We start from the raw sequence: 15,828 nt of genomic DNA, 5'->3' as shown, positions 1-15,828 counted from the left end.
CATGGGTTTATTTTATTCAAGAGGGTCCAAATCCCAAATAGTTGCCTATGCTGATGCTGGTTATCTTTCTTACCCACATAAAGGTAGATCACAAACAGGATATGTGTTCACTTGTGGTGGTGCTGCTATATCATGGCGGTCTGTAAAACAAATATTAGTCGCCACTTCTTCCAACCATTCTGAAATATTAGCTTTGCATGAAGCAAGCCGGGAATGTATATGGCTGAGATCTATGATACAATATATCCGAGAAACAAGTGGGTTGTCTTCAATCAATAATTCTCCAACATTACTATATGAAGATAACGCTGCCTGTATTGCTCAAATCACAAATGGATACATCAAAGGCGACAGAACCAAGCACATTTCTCCAAAAAATTTCCACACGCATGAACTTCAGAAGAATGGTGACATAGATGTTCAACAAATACAATCCAGCAACAACTTTGCAGATTTATTCACGAAAGCACTGCCAACTACAACATTCAGAAAGATGGTCAACCGTATTGGAATGCGTCAACTCAAGGATCTTTTTCCAGCATCAGGGGGAGTGTGTCATAATTGAGACCTTCACACTGTACTCGTTTTTCCTTCGTTCTGGTTTTTATCCCACTGTTTTCCAGACAAAGTTTTAATGAGGCAGTGTCACACGTCCTATATTACACATGGATATGTACTCTTTTCCCTTCGCCTAGGTTTTGTCCCACTGGGTTTTATTGGCAAGGTTTTAATGAGGCATACTTCATGCATGGTGGACATCCAAGGGGGAGTGTTGTAAAATCAAAGGTTATGGATGCCCACCATAAGTCTATTTTAATTCCTCCATTATACCTATTATTATAGGGTTGTAACCTATGCACTAAATACCATATTTATCATTGGTTATTATGTTTTGTAACCAACCACTTAAGGGTTAAATGGTGATGTATTTCTTATGCCTATAAATAGTATGTACTAAAGATGAATAAGACACTTGAGCATTGAGCTATTGAGAACTACTCTTACCTTTCATATACTTTCTCTATTCAGTTTTATAACAGGTTTAATATTGTTTTGTATTATTCATCTCACAAATAGATATATATAGTACACGTAAGGTTACAACCCTAATTCCACTATCACAGAGAGTAATTACATAACTATACTAGGAAATCTAATATTACAAAAAGTTACCTAAAATATAATACAAAAGTCAACAATCCTAGGAAAGTCGCAAAACATTGCCTTATTATATTCTTATATTGACCCAAAAAAATACTGTATTCTGATGTAGTCAAGTTGAAAAGCTTGGTAGTCCTAGATGGTTTTTCCGACCAACCACGGTCGATTCGGGCACTTTAACTACTGCCAAATCCTTCTTTAATTTAAGGATCTTCATCCCGACCACCAAATCCTTGATATCTAAATCACCGACGGTTTACTCCTCCATTCATATTCCAATAAAATATTTTTTTCTATTTTAAGAATAATTCCATTCTATTACTCCATGTCCTATAGACCAAGAACTAATACATCCTAATCGATTCACACCTAGCAATAACAAAGATTTAAATTTAGTTAGGTATAGTTTTCAATAGTAACTCATCATTTTAGTTTATAAAATATTTAATATATATTTAAATAAGACAAAAATAAAACTCATGCCGAAGCAATTTGTGTGGATCCACTGTGACGTATCAAGCCATAAGCCGACTGGAGACTGCCGCTTTATTCAATCCACTGTGACATATTATAATCGATCTTTCCCCTTCCTATTTTGACTAGTCTCGTGAGCATTTGGGCACTTGCTACTTTATTCAATTCAGAAAATGAACTCCATGTCCTTGTCCCTTGTCTCGCAAGAAAACCAGTAAGTATCTCACATTTTTCAGCTTAAATAATGTTGACTTTTGAAAGTGGTTGGTCTTGGTCAGCAAGTAAGCCCCAAAAGCCCCTTCTCATTTGTCACACTAGTCTTCACTTTACCAATATATATAAGACATATTGGCCTATGTAATAATGCGGTGACATAACTAGAAAGATGGCCAAGCATAATCCTGACTTAATTATGTGTCGGAAGCAACCCGGAATAGCCATCGGAAGGTTGTGTGAAAAGTGTGACGGCAAGTGCGTAATCTGCGATTCTTTGGTGCGCCCTTGCACGCTTGTTCGGGTGTGCGATGAATGCAACTATGGATCATTCCAGGGCCGGTGTGTTGTGTGTGGAGGGGGTGGAATTTCTGACGCTTACTACTGCAAAGAGTGTACTCAGCTGGAAAAAGACAGAGACGGGTGTCCCAAAATTGTGAATTTGGGAAGTGCCAAAACCGACCTGTTCTATGAACGTAAAAAGTATGGTTTCAAGAAAAGATGATCACTTGACGATTAATTGGCAATTTCACCGATGAAGTTGGCTTAGCTCCCCTAAAATCATGTTGTCGTTTTCAGTTTTTTTGGGTTTGTAATACCTCTACGACGTTTTTTTTTTTTCTGGATGAATAAGCTCCTGGTATTTCATTAATGTTTTACGGAGATCCATTTATCATTAAAAAGATTACGTACTAAACCAAGAGGACATTGATCACATTTAATGGAATTCGTAGTATTTATTTTATTTTATATGTCTGATACATAATTTTTATTAAACAATTAACAACAATCGAAGGAGATGAATGTTTCCAGCTCAGCGAGTAAACTGAGATGTCTCCTAGCAAGTGAGATTGTCCCCGGGAGCAACACCAAGTTGGTTACAATATTCAGTGAAATACTCAACGCGTTTCTGAACAGTGGCAGGGTTTCCACCATCACATTCAAGGGCACCATTAATGGCTCGTATTGTTGCACCGAAACCTTCTCCAATGACTGGTCGGACGCTGTTCATCCAGTACCACAACGCCGTCTTGAAGGCGATGATGGGGTCATTGGCAACAGTTTCAGGAGAGTTTAATCCGTCGAAGCCAATGCTCTCTCCGGCTGGGCCGTAGTTGAAGTTCCATGATAGTTGGATGGGTCCACGCCCGTAGTAGCCCTTGTTTGGCTTGCATGGATATTGTGTGTTGCTCTCATCACAGTAGTCCTTTGAGGGTCCATCTATCTCTTCTATGTAGCAGAAATCTGCACAATCAAACATCATTTTTCCTTCAGTTTTTGGGATCCTTTGCTAATTGCGTTTTTGGGTTATATGTAAAATAGCACAATTTAATCAACCTCATATTAATGGCTTAAATATCTATTTATAGAATAATCATATTTGTATTATCTTAAGTTTTTAATTGGCCACATAGTGTACAATCTCTCTAATAGAACTTAGACTCATCTACAAGGGATATAACTTAAATTTGTAGTTTCAACTAGGGATGACAATTAATGGAGCAAATCAGGCCGGGGTACACCATTGCTATCTACGTGTTTGACTGTGGGCACTACTACAACAATCATAAGAAACAACACTAAATATATAACGGCTTTAAAAGTTGCATGTGGAAGTATAAAAATGAATTACATTCTGGACCAACATATGCAAAACATGAATAAAGTGGAAGAAATAATTGATGAGAGAATAAAGAACTTACGTCCAGTCTCATGGGTGACATGGGCAAAGAAGGCAGCAATCTCACGCTTAGAGTCGTCAATGGAGCCAATCTTACCGAACTGATCATAAGACTTGAGAGCCTCAAGAAAGGTAGCTCGGGAATAAAAGTTCTTGCCGGCACAGCTTGCCTCGGCCTGGCCAATTATGCTGTTGAAGAATTCGGGCGTGACTATATCAGCCACCGACACGTTGCTAGTGCTCGGGGTTAGAGGCGCTGTCTTGCACGGCCCTGCTTGGCACCCGGTGCCACAGTAGTCATCACTTGTGCCGCAATACCCATATTTGCTACAACACAAGTCTGAAGCACACCCACAATTTTGTGCCTCCGCATACCCAGCTACAGTTGCAGCTACAATAATAAGGGTTAGAAATATGTTGCTGGGCGCAATGATTTGAGCCATTTTGGTTTCTAAGGCAGGGAATGAAGGTAGAGTTTATTGTTATTTATAGCGGAGCACATGAATAATATTGTGGGCAGGCCACATGTGTAGTTGTGGGTTTGAATTTTGTGAGTTGGGTTTCAAATTGGATTTAATTTTCTAGAAGGAGAGAGTTGAATGACTGGCCTCAGGGTTGACTTTTGACTTTGGCCATGGACGTAGGACAATTGATCCTCTGTTAAGACTTCTCAGGCTCAAATAGAAAGAATAACGTGTGAACTATTAACTCAAAAACATGAAGGAAAAAAAAAAAAAAAGTCAAACATTCTAGGCTCCTTCACAAATTGGCAAATCAACCTCCATCAAATCGGCTGATAATAAAACATTATTCTCTTTTTATATATTAAAATATCAATTGGCTAAAGTGGTGGCAATCATGAAGTTTATTAATTTCTTGATAAAGTAATGAGTGTATTATGTGTTACACAGCATAATCTATCTTGGGTGAGCTGAAGTTTTTCAAATTTTATTTTTCAGAGTGTTACAAGAAAAATCAATAATGGACACAAATATTTGTGATACTGGATGGGGTGGCTGTAAGGGCTATCTGTAATCAATGAGTAATAGATACGATATACAATCCTTTTCACTTTTAAGATTCAAAAATACGATGGATTGGTGGGCTACTGAAATAATTTTGATTTGTTTTCAAGAAATGATGAGAACACTAATTTGGCGTTTTCAAATTTTGTACTTACGCCACTGTCTTCCAAAAAAATTAGGAAAAATTAATCATATAATATCACTGCGTTGAATTTCATGCTTATATATATGTATCAGAGTTATTGTTCGTAACCAGTCCGTGAAGGCAGCTTTGGGTGCATGAAAAAGAGTTCATGATCTTGGCGGCTATCACACCAAGCTGCATGGTTGACCCAAAAAAATAAAACCAAGTCGCATGTCGGCATGTGAAAAGAGAATATAAGAACCAAAAGTAGGAGGTAAAATTGTGCCTGTTGACTTTTGCGATATTGCGTCTTGGTGTATTGCCCTGGGCCACCTGTAATTGTCCGCGTTCACCAGGTCAACCATTCACGCTTACTTGACTAGCTCAGAGCCCGAGAGTGTTAGGAAATAAGTTTGTATAAGAGCAAGTCCAGCAGCACAGCCCAGCCCGAGGAGGGGGAAAACAAAATCCGTTTCCAGCCATGTGTGGACCCACTAACCCGGGGCAACTTCGCCTGTGTCCATCGCTCGCCATCGATTTTTCCTCCAATCCAACTAATTTTTTGCCATAAAATCGGAAAAATTCGGAAAATTTTAAAAATACCCAAAATTAATGAATTTTTCTATAAATACCTTTTTTAAATTTATAAATTTGAAATTGAAAATTTTATCCGATTATGAGATATGAATAGTATTGACACGTAGGAACCCAAAATCTTATCCAAAATATTATCCACATTAATTATTAAGGTAAATAAAATTGTGAATAAAACAAAAATGAATATAATCGCAGCTAGGCAACGGTGAAACACAAATTGGATTTGCAACCACTATTCACGTGAATAGTTAGGCTAAGGGCAATATGGTGGAGTTGCTCAAGAGCAACTCAACCCATTGCCAGAGTCCTCTATCGATGAGCCCGAGGCTAGGTAAAAAAATTTATGCCCAACGAGCAAATGGGTGTGGGACCCACTAACTTTGGCCCAAAGGCAAGTTCCGCTGAGGTCCAAAATGAGGGGGTGATGTCAACGCGACGCAAGCCCAATTTGGAAGACAAGTGGCACGCTCCTCCGATTTGATTCCACCTTCATCCAACGGCGATTTTCCAAAGAATAAAATTATGAAAAAATCAAATTTTGTTTAAAAAATACTAAAAATTCTGATTTTTTTTCCTATAAATACCTATAAATACCCTTCACTTTCAACACCAATTCTCATACATTTTATTCTACTTCTACAATTACTCAACATTTTTTTCACTCTTCACTCAACATTTTCATCTCTTTCACCTTGTAATTTTATTTCTTATTTTTATGGCTTCTTCTATTGAAACCGGAGGGGCGTGGAGCACCATGGAAGATGTTTCTTTGTGTGAGGCTTGGCTCCGAGTTTGTCATTGTCCCGTGACAGGCAATGAGATGAAATTTTTCCATATGTGGAAAAAAATTCATGCCGAATTTTGCGAAAAAATTCCGGACTCGCCTCGTACGGAAATGGCATTGTCGAGTAGGTGAAAACTTCTCAACAAAGAGATGACAAAATGGAGAGATGCCTTGGCAAAAGCGATGAACTTGTATAGAAGTGGGGAAAATCGTACTAACGAGGTAAGTATTTTGTAATTTTCGTTTTATTAAGTTTAATGTCCTAATATATATATGTTGTTAATATTTATTGCATTTTCAATATTTTGTTAATATTTATTGCATTTCAAATATTTTGTTAATATTTCTTGTATTTTCAATATTTTGTTAATATTTCTTGCATTTCCAATTGTTTCTTCATATTTCTTGCATTTTCAATATGTTGTTAATATTTATTGCATTTCCAATTGTTTCTTCATATTTCTTTCACTTCCAATTTATTTGTAAGGTTAATTGCATTTCCATTATTTTTATTTTGTTACTTGCATATCCAATATATTTTAAATATTTATTGCATTTCCATTTTTTTGTTAAATAGCTCATTCAAGCACAGATGTGGTTCGGTGCAACCGGGGGTGGCAAAAAAAGTTTCACCCATCATGAATGTTGGGAGGTGGTGAAATATTGTAAACGCTTCATAATTATTCCCACGGATCCCGAAGTTGTGTTAAACGAGACGTCTCTCCGTGATGCGATGACATCGGATTCACCTCTCGATTCCCCTATGAGTGAAGACTCACCCATCCAAAAGGAACCGAGGCCCATTGGCCGAAAGGCTACGAAGGCAAAGAAAGTCGGTAATTCAAGCAATCATAATTCAAAGTTTTTGGAGGAAATTGCAAGGCAAAACGCCATAAGAATTGAAATGGAGCAGAAACGCCAAGATATGGAGGTAGCAATTCAAGCCGAGTGTGCACGAGAAAAGGAGTATTTGGGCAAAAAAGATATGGAGAAGACGAATCGGGAAACTATGGCGATGGATACAAGTCATATGTCCCCTGATACAAAACAATATTAGAAGCTAGAACGAAGAGATGTTATGAGAAGAAGACTTTTCCAGGATGATTGGCTTAGCAACACGGATTGGTTAAATGATCAAAACCATTAAATTAGTTGGCATACATTTTATGTATTTTTATTTTTCATGTTTTCTATTAAAGTTGGTGTACTTCATGTATTTTATTTTAGTAGTAGTAATTCTTAATGACTTGTATTGAATTTCTTTATTTAATAAACAAAGCATTCAATAAAAGACAATTTTATTCAACATATTCCATACATCAAACAAAACATAATTAAAATTAAAACAAAAACTACAAACAAGGCACAATAATAAATAAAAAAACAACACAACCAAACCATAAGCAATAGTAAACAACACAACCAAACCATAAGTAAATAAAACATAACCAAAGCATCTATGCTCCATCATTCATCTTCATTCCCTTTCACCGTCCATATATGCTCTATCAAGTCAAGTTGACGGCTTTCATGAATATACGAAGATTGCATCTCTGTATATCGATCTATCATCCGGGTCATCATACGATCGTCCCTCACCAACGGTTCCGGCTCAAACGGTTCTCCATTTGGCCCCATGGCCCTTTCATAAATCCGGGTTAAGGCCGTGTTTATTGGATCCGGTTCATAGACCTCTCCAGCATCATAATCGTACTCATCCTCCACAATCATATTATGGAGGATGATGCAAGTCATCATAATGCTTCGGAGGATCTCCTCATCAAACATACGGGCCGCACCTCGAATAATCAACCATCGAGCTTGAAGGATGCCAAAACACCTTTCGACATCTTTCCTGTATCCTTCTTGATAAGTAGCAAATAATTTTTGCTTATGGGATCGGGGATTCGGAATGGATTTGACAAATGTGGTCCACCTTGGGTAGATACCGTCAGCTAGATAATACCCCGTCTGGTAGACTGTATTGTTGACTTGATAGGTAATATTGGGGCCTTGGCCGCTCAAAACATCGTTGAAGACCGGAGATTGACCCAGGACGTTGGTGTCATTTTGGGCTCCGCAACTCCAAGAAAGTATGCCAAACCCATGTGTCGAAGCCAGCAACGGCTTCCAGGATGATACTTTTTGTGCCTTTTCTATTTTCGTAATCACCTTGCCAGACAGTTGGGCAATTCTTCCATTGTCAATGCATGCAGCCGATGCTACCAATCATTCCTGAAAATCCTCAAGCTTCGGCTTTTGTAGAAGCTGTTGGAGGTCCCTGGGAGTAGGTCTACGCAGGTAGTCCCTAGTGTACAGGTTTTCAACTTCATCACAAAATCTTACCAAAGCCTCCAACGTAGTGGACTTCCTCATTCGGGCAACCTCATCCACCTGATCAGCAGATGCTCTATACGCCAACATTCGTATAACAGCTGTAAGCTTTTGCTCCGGAAGAAGGCCCAAAACCCCAGTAGCATCACACTTTTGAACAAAGTATGCATCATAATTGCAAATATCATGCATGACTTTATTGAACAAATGGACTTGCATTCTAAATCGCCTTCAAAAATCAACATCAAAGTACAAAGCAGTTGGGATAAAATAATCTTCCAAAAGATTCTTACCCCGAGAATGCCTATGTCTGTCCACATTCCGGCGACGGCCGACTTGTGAACCACGGCGGCGACCTTGGTTCTCTTCCTCTTCCATTGCCACTGCTATGAGAACTTGTTCATCGACTTGCCTCTGCAACTCATTGATTTCATCGGCTCTACGGTTTCTCTCCTTTCTTTCTCTCTCTTGCCTCTCCAAGCATCTCCTATATTCTTCCATTTCAAATGAATGGAGTATGAATTCTAAACTCTAAGAAATGAAAATATTGAAAGATATGGTGTGAGAGGTATGAGGTGAGCCTCTGGTTTTATAGAAAAATTTGGCAAGATAGAGATGTCACGTGGCTTGATTTGATTGGATGAAAATCTTATCTGAAATTTGAAATTCATCCTAAATTTGAATCCAAATTTATCTGAATTTGAATTTTGAAATTCATCCGAAATTTTTTGTATTTTTTGGATTCCAAAACTACCCCTATTTATAAGTTAATGTGTTATTGGGGGTGTAACTAATGACACTCGTTGAATTTGGAAATATCTCCAAATAGTTGTAATAAATGTAGGAACTAATTTAGAAACTTATTTGAAATTAAATATTAAATTCCACATTAAAGTATTAGTAATCTATTTTTGAATTAATGGTGTTTTCCTTCTATGAATTACGACTAGTAATCTATTTAAAGTATTAATAATTTAAATTCAATATTAAATTTAGGAATTAATGTTGTTTTCTTTTTATGAATTATATGACCAGTATTCTTTTTTATTATAGTTTTATGAATAACAGTGTACATTCTAATTATGTTGAAAAATAATTTGATAATCTATTTATTGTTTTGTTTTTAAAACATTTTTTTTAATGAACCTATTTTTTCTCCAAATATTGTACCCTTTTTTTAATTTATCACTTGTTTTATAAAAAAATAATTTGATCATCTTTTTATTGTTTGTTTTATGAATTTTTTTTTTAAATGAGCCTATTTTTTCTCTCAAAATAATGTACCTATTTTTTCTCTAATAATGTACCCCTTTTTTTTCTTTCTAAATAATGTACCTTTTTTTCCCCTAAACAATGTACTTGGTATAATGAACCTATTTTTTTCTTCTAAATAATGTACCTTTTTTTTTTCTCTAATAATGTATACCTAGTAAAACAATTTACCTAGTATAATGAACTTATTTTTTTTCTTCTAAGTAATGTACCTATTTTAAATTTATAAAAATATGCATAACTTTCAATTATACAACGTACCTATTTTTTATAAATTATTGTGTACCTATTTTTAATTTATGAAAAATGTACGGAAATTTCAATTACAAAGTAATTGACCTATTTTTATTAATTTTTTTTGGTAAATAATATACCCTATATTTTTATACATATATTTATATTTATATTTTTCATATGTACATTATTGGATATGTAATTTACATATTTTCTTAATTTTCAATTTTAAGGGTCATATTGTTAGAGGGAATGGCAACCAAAAGAAATGGGGTCATTGATATGCTATTAATAGGGAGTTTTAATTACAATTATGACAGTTAATGAAATGCTTGGAATAAATTATAAATAAAATATGAAGTCTAATGGCAAGGATGTAAAAACATAGGAATACTACAACCTCTTATATCATACTGGTCATTTAAATTTGAAATTGGGTTTTACACATAGATTTATAGAATGATGGGTATATGTCTAGGAAATAGAAATTGTAGGGACCTATATTGGACAAGCCCTTATTTATTCTATCGTTGTTTTACGGTCGTCTTTTTTCATTTTTGTAGTAGTTTTAAAAAGATTACGTACTAAACCAAGAGGACATTGATAAACCAAGAGGACATTGATCATTTTTAATAGAATTCGTAGTATTTATTTTATTTTATATGTCTGATACATAATTTTTATTAAACAATATAACAACAATCGAAGGAAATGAACGTTTCTAGCTTAGCGAGTAAATTGAGATGTCTCCTAGCAAGTGAGATTGTCCCCGGGAGCAATACCAAGTTGGTTGCAATATTCAGTGAAATACTCAACACGTTTCTGAACAGTAGCAGGGTTTCCACCATCACATTCAAGGGCACCATTAATGGCTCGTATTGTTGCACCGAAACCTTCTCCGATGACCGGTCGGACGTGGGTCATCCAATACCACAATGCCGTCTTGAAGGCGATGATGGGGTCATTGGCAACGGTTTCAGGAGAGTTTAATCCGTCAAAGCCAATGTTCTCTCCTGCTGGGCCATAGTTGAAGTTCCATGATAGTTGGATGGGTCCACGACCGTAGTAGCCCTTGTTTGGATTGCATGGATATTGTGTGTTGGTCTCATCACAGTAGTCCTTTGAGGGTCCATCTATCTCTTCTATGTAGCAGAAATCTGCACAATCAAACATCATTTTGTCTTCAATTTTTGGGATATTTTGCTAATTGCGTTTTTGGGTTATATGTAAAATGGCACAGTTTAATCAACCTCATATTAATGGCTTAAATATCTATTTATAGAACAAGGGATGTAACTTTGTAGTCTCTAATAGAAGTAAGACTTATCTACAAGGGATGTAACTTTGTAGAGTTTCTACTATGGGTGACAATTAATGGAGCAAATCGGGCCAGGGTACACCATTATTATCTCCATTTCTCATTAATTTTTTCTCCATTCCCGCCTCCATACTCATAATATTCAAATTGTGGATTCCCCATCATCGTTTCCCCTCATTTAAAAAAAAAAAAAAAAACCAATAAAAAAATGAAAATTTTGAACAAGAAAAGAAAAGAAAACATCTATTTTCTACTTCTATTATTGGAAACATAGTACAGTCAGTTAACTTGATACAAATAAAATAATCCCGTGTACACTAAATAAACAACGGCTTTAAAAGTGGCAAAGCAATGACCAGAAAAGTTTGACATTGACATATTGTGTTAGGAAATTATTGTGTTAGGAAATTATCAATCTGGACCACACACTTCTCTTACTGTGGTGAGATCAACTTGCATAAACAAATGTATGGTACAAATAATTTTTTTATGAGTGGTGATTTCCCTACTCCTTTTTCTCCTATTTTATCCACTTATACTCCTTTTTTATAACTAAAAAAGGAGTGTAAATGGATAAAATAGGAGTGGGGAAATCATTGCCCTTTTTTATTTCACAAATACATGTAAAAAATGAATAAAGTGGAAGAAATAATTGATGAGAGAACAAAGAACTTACGAAAAGTCTCATGGGTGACATGGGCAAAGAAGGCAGCAATCTCACGCTTAGAGTCATCAATGGAACCAATCTTACCGAACTGATCATAAGACTTGAGAGCCTCAAGAAAGGTAGCTCGGGAATAAAAGTTCTTGCCGACACAGCTTGCATCGGCCTGGTCAATTATGCCGTTGAAGAATTTGGGCGTGACGATATCCGCCACCGACACGTCGCTAGTGCTCGGGCTTTGTGCCTCCACATACCCAGCTGCAGCTGCAGCTACAATAATAAGGGTTAGAAATATGTTGCTGGGTACAATGATCTGAGCCATTCTGGTTTCTAAGGCAGGGAATGAGTGATGGAGAACGAAGGTAGAGTCGATTATTATTTATAGTGGAGAAGATGAATAATAATGTGGGTAGGCCACATGCGTAGTTGTGGGTTTGAATTTTATGAGTTGGGTTTCAAAGTGGATTTACTTTTCTTCTAGAAGGAGAGGGTCGGCTGACTGGTCTCAGGGTTGACTTTTGACTTTGGCCTTGGATATAGGACAATTGATCTTCTGTTAAGGCTTCTCAGGCTCAAATAGAAAGAATAACGTGTGAACTATTAACTCAAAAACATGAAGGAAAAAAAAAGTCAAACATTGTAGGCTCCTTCGCAAATTGGTAGATCAACCTCCATATATTTAACGGTAAGAATCTTAATGAGGCAGTGACATAATCGAAACATCAAATCAACCCGGAGTGATTGAGTTTTTTTAATTTTTTTTTATCGCTAGAAGAAAAATCAATAATGGGCACAAATATTTGTGGTACTGGATTGGGGCTGACTATAAGGGCTACAACCAATGAGTAATAGACATGGTATACAATCCTTTTCATTTTTAAGATTCGAGAATACGATGGGATTGTGGGCTACTGGAAGAGAATTAAAGAGAAAGATGAGAAAGGCATGAGAGTAAGTAGAGATGGATTTTGATTTGTTTTCAGGAAATGATAAGAACGGTAATTTGATGTTTTCAAATTTTGTATTTAAATTTAAAACTGTTTTCAGAAAACAAAACTAGGTTTTAATTAGAACAAGAAGCCAATGAGAACCGAAAACGAAAAAGGCCCTTGGAAACATAAACGAACGGCCACTTTGTTTTTTTTTTTAACTGGTGTTAGTTTGCCGTTTTCTAAGTTTCACTCCCCTCATTGCTTTCTTCCTCTCCTTGATTCTCTTTAGTCTCTATCAATTATTGTTTCCAATAATTCTGCTACTCAACACTCCAACTCGAATTCTCTATTTGTCATACATTTTCAATCGATTCCCGGACCGAGTTCACAACTAGAGCTCTAACTTGGGACTTTGGCTTGGGCCCTCAGAACTCTCCTTGCCATGACTCCGAGTTCTTGGCTTGCTACTCGACCAAATTACGCTGATTTGGTGGTAGAACTTGAGTTAAATAAAGCGGCGATGGAGGACAAGGCCGAGTCGAAGTGTTCATTAGTAGTGGCCACGAATTCAATTATGAAATTGTGGAAATTTTTTTGGTTCTTGGTAGAGTTTGTACTCAGCTTATTGAAGATAGGGTAGGACCGGCCTGGGCGCTCCGATCTGCTTCTCCTCCTCCAATCCAACGGCTGGTATTTTTTTGGCAATAAAATTATGAAAAAAAGACATGATTAATAAAATTAACTAAATATCTAATTACATGTCTCTCTCTCTCTATATGTATGTATGTATGTATGTATGTATATATATATATATATATATATATACTTAGTGGTTTGGAAATGATAAATTATGGACTCTAGTTCTCAACAGTATGTGGTGTAAATTCATAGGTAGTTGAGAACTAATTTTTGTAAAGTTGAGAAAAGAGTTGAAAAATGGAGTTGTGGAATAAAGAAAAGTTTGTGATAAGTTTTGGATATGATTTTCAAACCCACTACAGGAGTACCCCCAAATTGCCTCGAAACAGTTTTGTTATTTTTGATAATGCCCCACGAGTTTCGGGGACGCTTGAATCTTGTGGTGCAAGGATTGCTGCTCAGGTTGACTATGTATCTCCAAGGATTGTGAGGATTGCAGCTCGGGTTGACTTTGTGTTCCCGAGGCCTATGAGGAATGCGGCTCGGTTAACTTTGTGTTTTCGAGGCCTGCGGGATGGAGCTGACAGGATACTTGGAATTGACGGAATATTGTCGGAATTGGCAGTATATTGTGGGAATTAAATAGAAAATCATGGAATTGACAAAATATAAATGGGGGTACGCCTAGGTGGAAGAGTATTTGGGTATAAGATGTTTAAATAATATTGATGATATTATCTTGGTATTTTTGGAGCAAAAGTTTAATACCTATTTTATGATTAAGAGACAAGGATGAAGAATTTCCTAAATTTTAAGGATTTTATACAGTTCACCATTATTTTCTTAACCGATGAGTTTGTTTTATAATAAAAGAGGAGAATATATATATATTCCAGTTAAGCCGTTGACATATATATATATATTTATATAATGAGCCTTATGTGAGTTATGAAGGAAAGGATAAAAGTGTCTTCGAAGCTTGTTGGTTTTATTTTTAATTTTAATTTTTATTATTATTGTATATATATAATTTAAGCCAATAATATACAATTGATTTATGAATTAGAGTAAATTCACTGAGTCACCTACTTATGTTCTGAGTATGAACTGTTCTTAGAATTGGGAAAGTTGAAAAGTATATACTTCAAGCTTGTGAATGATGGTGAGCATATCACTAACATGAGAACTAGAATTGTTTTGCAATCACATTAGAAGAATTACGTGTGGCTTGATCCCTTGTTAAGGGTACGTAGGCAACCTAGAGTTAATAGGTGCAGTCGCGAGACCAAGTGATTGAAAAGCTATTCAGTTAAGTTATTTTGAAATCTGTTAACATATTTTTGTTGTTCCAAAAGTTAGGATCTATTTCAGTTGGCAAAATGATTTATTTGTTTTAAAGACGCTTGAGGCCGTAAAGATTTGAGATTTGATTGCTTGAATTCAAACTTGATGCATGCTGAACGGTTGTGGTTATAAAATGCTTTTTGTACAGGTGTAAATTTTTTGGGAAACGAGTATTTACAAGGGGACTCTGCAAAAGTTTCGGTAGAAGTCAAACTTGAGGTTAATTTTGATTATTGTTATAAGGGCAATTTGGTCAAGTGTGCCCGACACCTGTCAGGTGTCGGACACGCACAGGGTTCGACTCAGATTCAAAAGTGGAATTTGGGTTGGGTCCTATCAACACTGACATGAACTATAGACCATATGCGCAAAAGATGTTGAGAAGCTCGTGAATGACCAAATTTTAGACTTGATTATTGGAGTAGATTTTGAAGATGCTCTGCACAAGGAAGTGGACCAAGTGAACTCCTCACCATTCACCCCTGAGATCGAGTAGGCGACTCCACCAAAGCGATTCTTATTGTCTTCTTTCATACACTTCATAGGGGATTCTGATCCCTAGAGCTATCTGCAGCACTTCAAAAGTGTTATGATTCTCTACAAGGCCAAAGATATGCTGATGTGAAAGGTGTTTGCAATGACCTTACGAGAAGCAACCCAAGATCGGTTTCATACCCTGCCGTTCGGGTTAATCAGTAGTTTTAAGGAGCTAGCTGTTATCTTCACCGAGGAGTACACCTCCTATCGAACGATAAAAAAGGATATTGACCACCTGTTCAGTCAATGCTAGAAGCATGATTAGTCCCTCCGAAACTACATCCAAAGATTCAAGGTAGAGAAAGCCAACATTTTAGGATACAGTGAAAGAATCGCATTTTTAACCTTCATGTCACATCCCGAGATCGGCTCCGCCGTAGCACAATATTGTCAGTTTTGGGCCTCTCCACTCTGCCCTCACGAGCAACTTCCCAAGGGGTCACTCACCCTGGGATTGCTTTAGCCCCAACTCACTTAACTTCGGAGTTCTCCTTA

The 15,828-nt window shown here is 36.5% G+C and overlaps 2 protein-coding genes and 1 pseudogene across 2 annotated transcripts; 1 reads left to right on the top strand and 2 right to left on the bottom strand.

Annotated features, from left to right (window-relative positions):
* Positions 1-2,018: 2,018 nt before the first annotated feature.
* Positions 2,019-2,558, top strand: LOC103322430 (PHD finger-like domain-containing protein 5A pseudogene; annotated as a pseudogene).
* Positions 2,559-2,565: 7 nt separating this feature from the next.
* Positions 2,566-4,005, bottom strand: LOC148920552 (endochitinase EP3-like). The gene is made up of 2 exons (XM_089047446.1): positions 3,552-4,005; positions 2,566-3,093 (listed from the first exon to the last, which is right to left on the bottom strand). Exons 1-2 carry the CDS (start codon positions 3,970-3,972, stop codon positions 2,687-2,689), a joined length of 828 nt encoding a protein of 275 aa, XP_088903572.1. The 5' UTR covers positions 3,973-4,005; the 3' UTR covers positions 2,566-2,686.
* A 6,520-nt stretch (positions 4,006-10,525) lies between these two features.
* LOC103322429 (endochitinase EP3-like) lies at positions 10,526-12,246 on the bottom strand. Its single transcript, XM_008224344.3, has 2 exons — positions 11,894-12,246; positions 10,526-11,056 (listed from the first exon to the last, which is right to left on the bottom strand). The coding sequence occupies exons 1-2, from the start codon at positions 12,201-12,203 to the stop codon at positions 10,650-10,652; spliced, it is 717 nt and encodes a 238-aa protein (XP_008222566.2). The 5' UTR covers positions 12,204-12,246; the 3' UTR covers positions 10,526-10,649.
* Positions 12,247-15,828: the final 3,582 nt, after the last annotated feature.

This window comes from Prunus mume, linkage group LG2 (assembly GCF_029339155.1).
Source record: "Prunus mume cultivar Tortuosa linkage group LG2, ASM2933915v1, whole genome shotgun sequence".
NCBI lineage: Eukaryota > Viridiplantae > Streptophyta > Magnoliopsida > Rosales > Rosaceae > Prunus > Prunus mume.
The sequence above is the reverse complement of the archived record's forward strand: the minus strand, read 5'-3'. Positions and strand labels throughout refer to the sequence as shown.

Coding starts and splice junctions, on each gene's coding strand:
- LOC148920552 (XM_089047446.1), bottom strand. CDS start 3,972: ATGGCTCAAATCATTGCGCCCAGCAACATATTTCTAACCCTTATTATT. Junction 3,094..3,551: donor TGTCACCCATGAGACTGGAC/GTAAGTTCTTTA, acceptor TTGATTGTGCAG/ATTTCTGCTACATAGAAGAG.
- LOC103322429 (XM_008224344.3), bottom strand. CDS start 12,203: ATGGCTCAGATCATTGTACCCAGCAACATATTTCTAACCCTTATTATT. Junction 11,057..11,893: donor TGTCACCCATGAGACTTTTC/GTAAGTTCTTTG, acceptor TTGATTGTGCAG/ATTTCTGCTACATAGAAGAG.